We start from the raw sequence: 1,467 nt of genomic DNA, 5'->3' as shown, positions 1-1,467 counted from the left end.
GTTTTTAAACCCCTGCGAGATGAGCTAGGCTTTCTAGAAGGAGTGGGTATGCATAAACCGGCCCAACAACCCCCAACCCCCCCCCCCCCCCCCCCAAAAAAATGGCGCTCAAGACACGTATGACATAAGTTTTAATATGAGAGCGATGACCTTTAAAATTAACTTAGAAGAAGCTCTAATGCTGTACCTTATAAATATAGATGGAAGCGTTAACATCGTATCATGAGAGAGCCATCCTCCACAGCACTCGAGGGGAGAATACACTCCCACTCGCATCTCTTGTCTATAAAAAATTCTGCTTCTCTTCCAAAGCTCGCACTACTCTTGTGTATGCCAATGGCACTTTCAATGGCAGAACGTCGAGCCTTGACAAGCGGACGAGAAGTCACCTGTGGTGAGTGCCTGTGTTTATGTGTTACATTATTGACATTTCTGGTGCTGCTTTTCGGGAGTCTGATCCTCTTCGGAACGCCCAATCCCGACATCAGCTTCGATGTTTGGGTGGAAAACGGAACCCTCCACGCGATGGACATGGACTACAGCAACTCCACTCTAACATACAGCCTCTCCGCTGTATTCGGCTTCCGAAACGAAGACTACCACCGTGACAGCGACACCGTGGAAAAGCTTGCAGCGGCGCCCTTGTATGGCGGACAGCAGCTGGGGCCGGAATCAAGTCTGACGACCTTCCAGCTGCGGTTTCTGGAGACGGCGATGGTTCCCTTCGACGTGCGGGCGCAGCAGGCTGCTGGCGCTGTGGTCGCAAGAACGTACGCCGACGACGCCGCGCGGGGCTACTACACCATACAGGTGAAGCTAAGCCTGGGTTTTGGAGGACTCGCGTGGTGCGACTCCACCTGCACCCTCTATTTCTTTGCGCCATTGCCGTCCCCAAGAGGTGCTCCCAACATCTTCGATGGCGACGATTGTAGTACTAAATGTAAAACCAGTGTGTTCCATGACACCGAACAAGTTGGTAACGCAACTGTTGCCTCTCTTTCTTCAGAGGCTGCTTCTGAATGAAGTTTTGTGGGAAGCTCCCCCGTTTTCGTTTCAATTAAAAAAAACGAACAAGTTATGTGAAGGAATAAAATGACCTTGTGTTCCCAATAATATGCCAGACTGCGGGGTATATCATGCGTCTACGAAGCATTCGCATTAAGGTAGAGCACTTCTCATCTAGTCTGATAAAAACCAGAGTGTTGCATCTTTGTGCAATCGTCGTCCTCAAGGGGTGCTCGCAACATCTTCGACGGCAACCATTGTTGGACTACATGTAAAACCAGTGTGTTGCATGACAGCAAACAATTAAGTTCTGTAAGAGCAACTCCAACAGTGCCCAAAACCAACTCCTAATCTCGTTTTTTTGGAAAGTAGAAGAAAAAACCTCCTCCAACAGTTCCCAAAACCACCTCCAAAACTTTTGGCACTTGGAATACTTCCCCCTCCAGCGCGCAAATTTGTGCA

The 1,467-nt window shown here is 49.2% G+C and overlaps 1 protein-coding gene across 1 annotated transcript; it reads left to right on the top strand.

The window, feature by feature from the left end:
* The first annotated feature begins 237 nt into the window (after positions 1 to 237).
* LOC120646326 lies at positions 238 to 1,110 on the top strand. Its single transcript, XM_039922943.1, has 2 exons — positions 238 to 394; positions 489 to 1,110. The coding sequence occupies exon 2, from the start codon at positions 526 to 528 to the stop codon at positions 1,021 to 1,023; it is 498 nt and encodes a 165-aa protein (XP_039778877.1). The 5' UTR covers positions 238 to 394; positions 489 to 525; the 3' UTR covers positions 1,024 to 1,110.
* The last annotated feature ends 357 nt before the right edge of the window (positions 1,111 to 1,467 follow it).

The sequence above is a fragment of the Panicum virgatum genome, chromosome 8K (assembly GCF_016808335.1).
Source record: "Panicum virgatum strain AP13 chromosome 8K, P.virgatum_v5, whole genome shotgun sequence".
Lineage (NCBI taxonomy): Eukaryota > Viridiplantae > Streptophyta > Magnoliopsida > Poales > Poaceae > Panicum > Panicum virgatum.
This window is presented reverse-complemented; position numbering and strand designations above follow the sequence as displayed.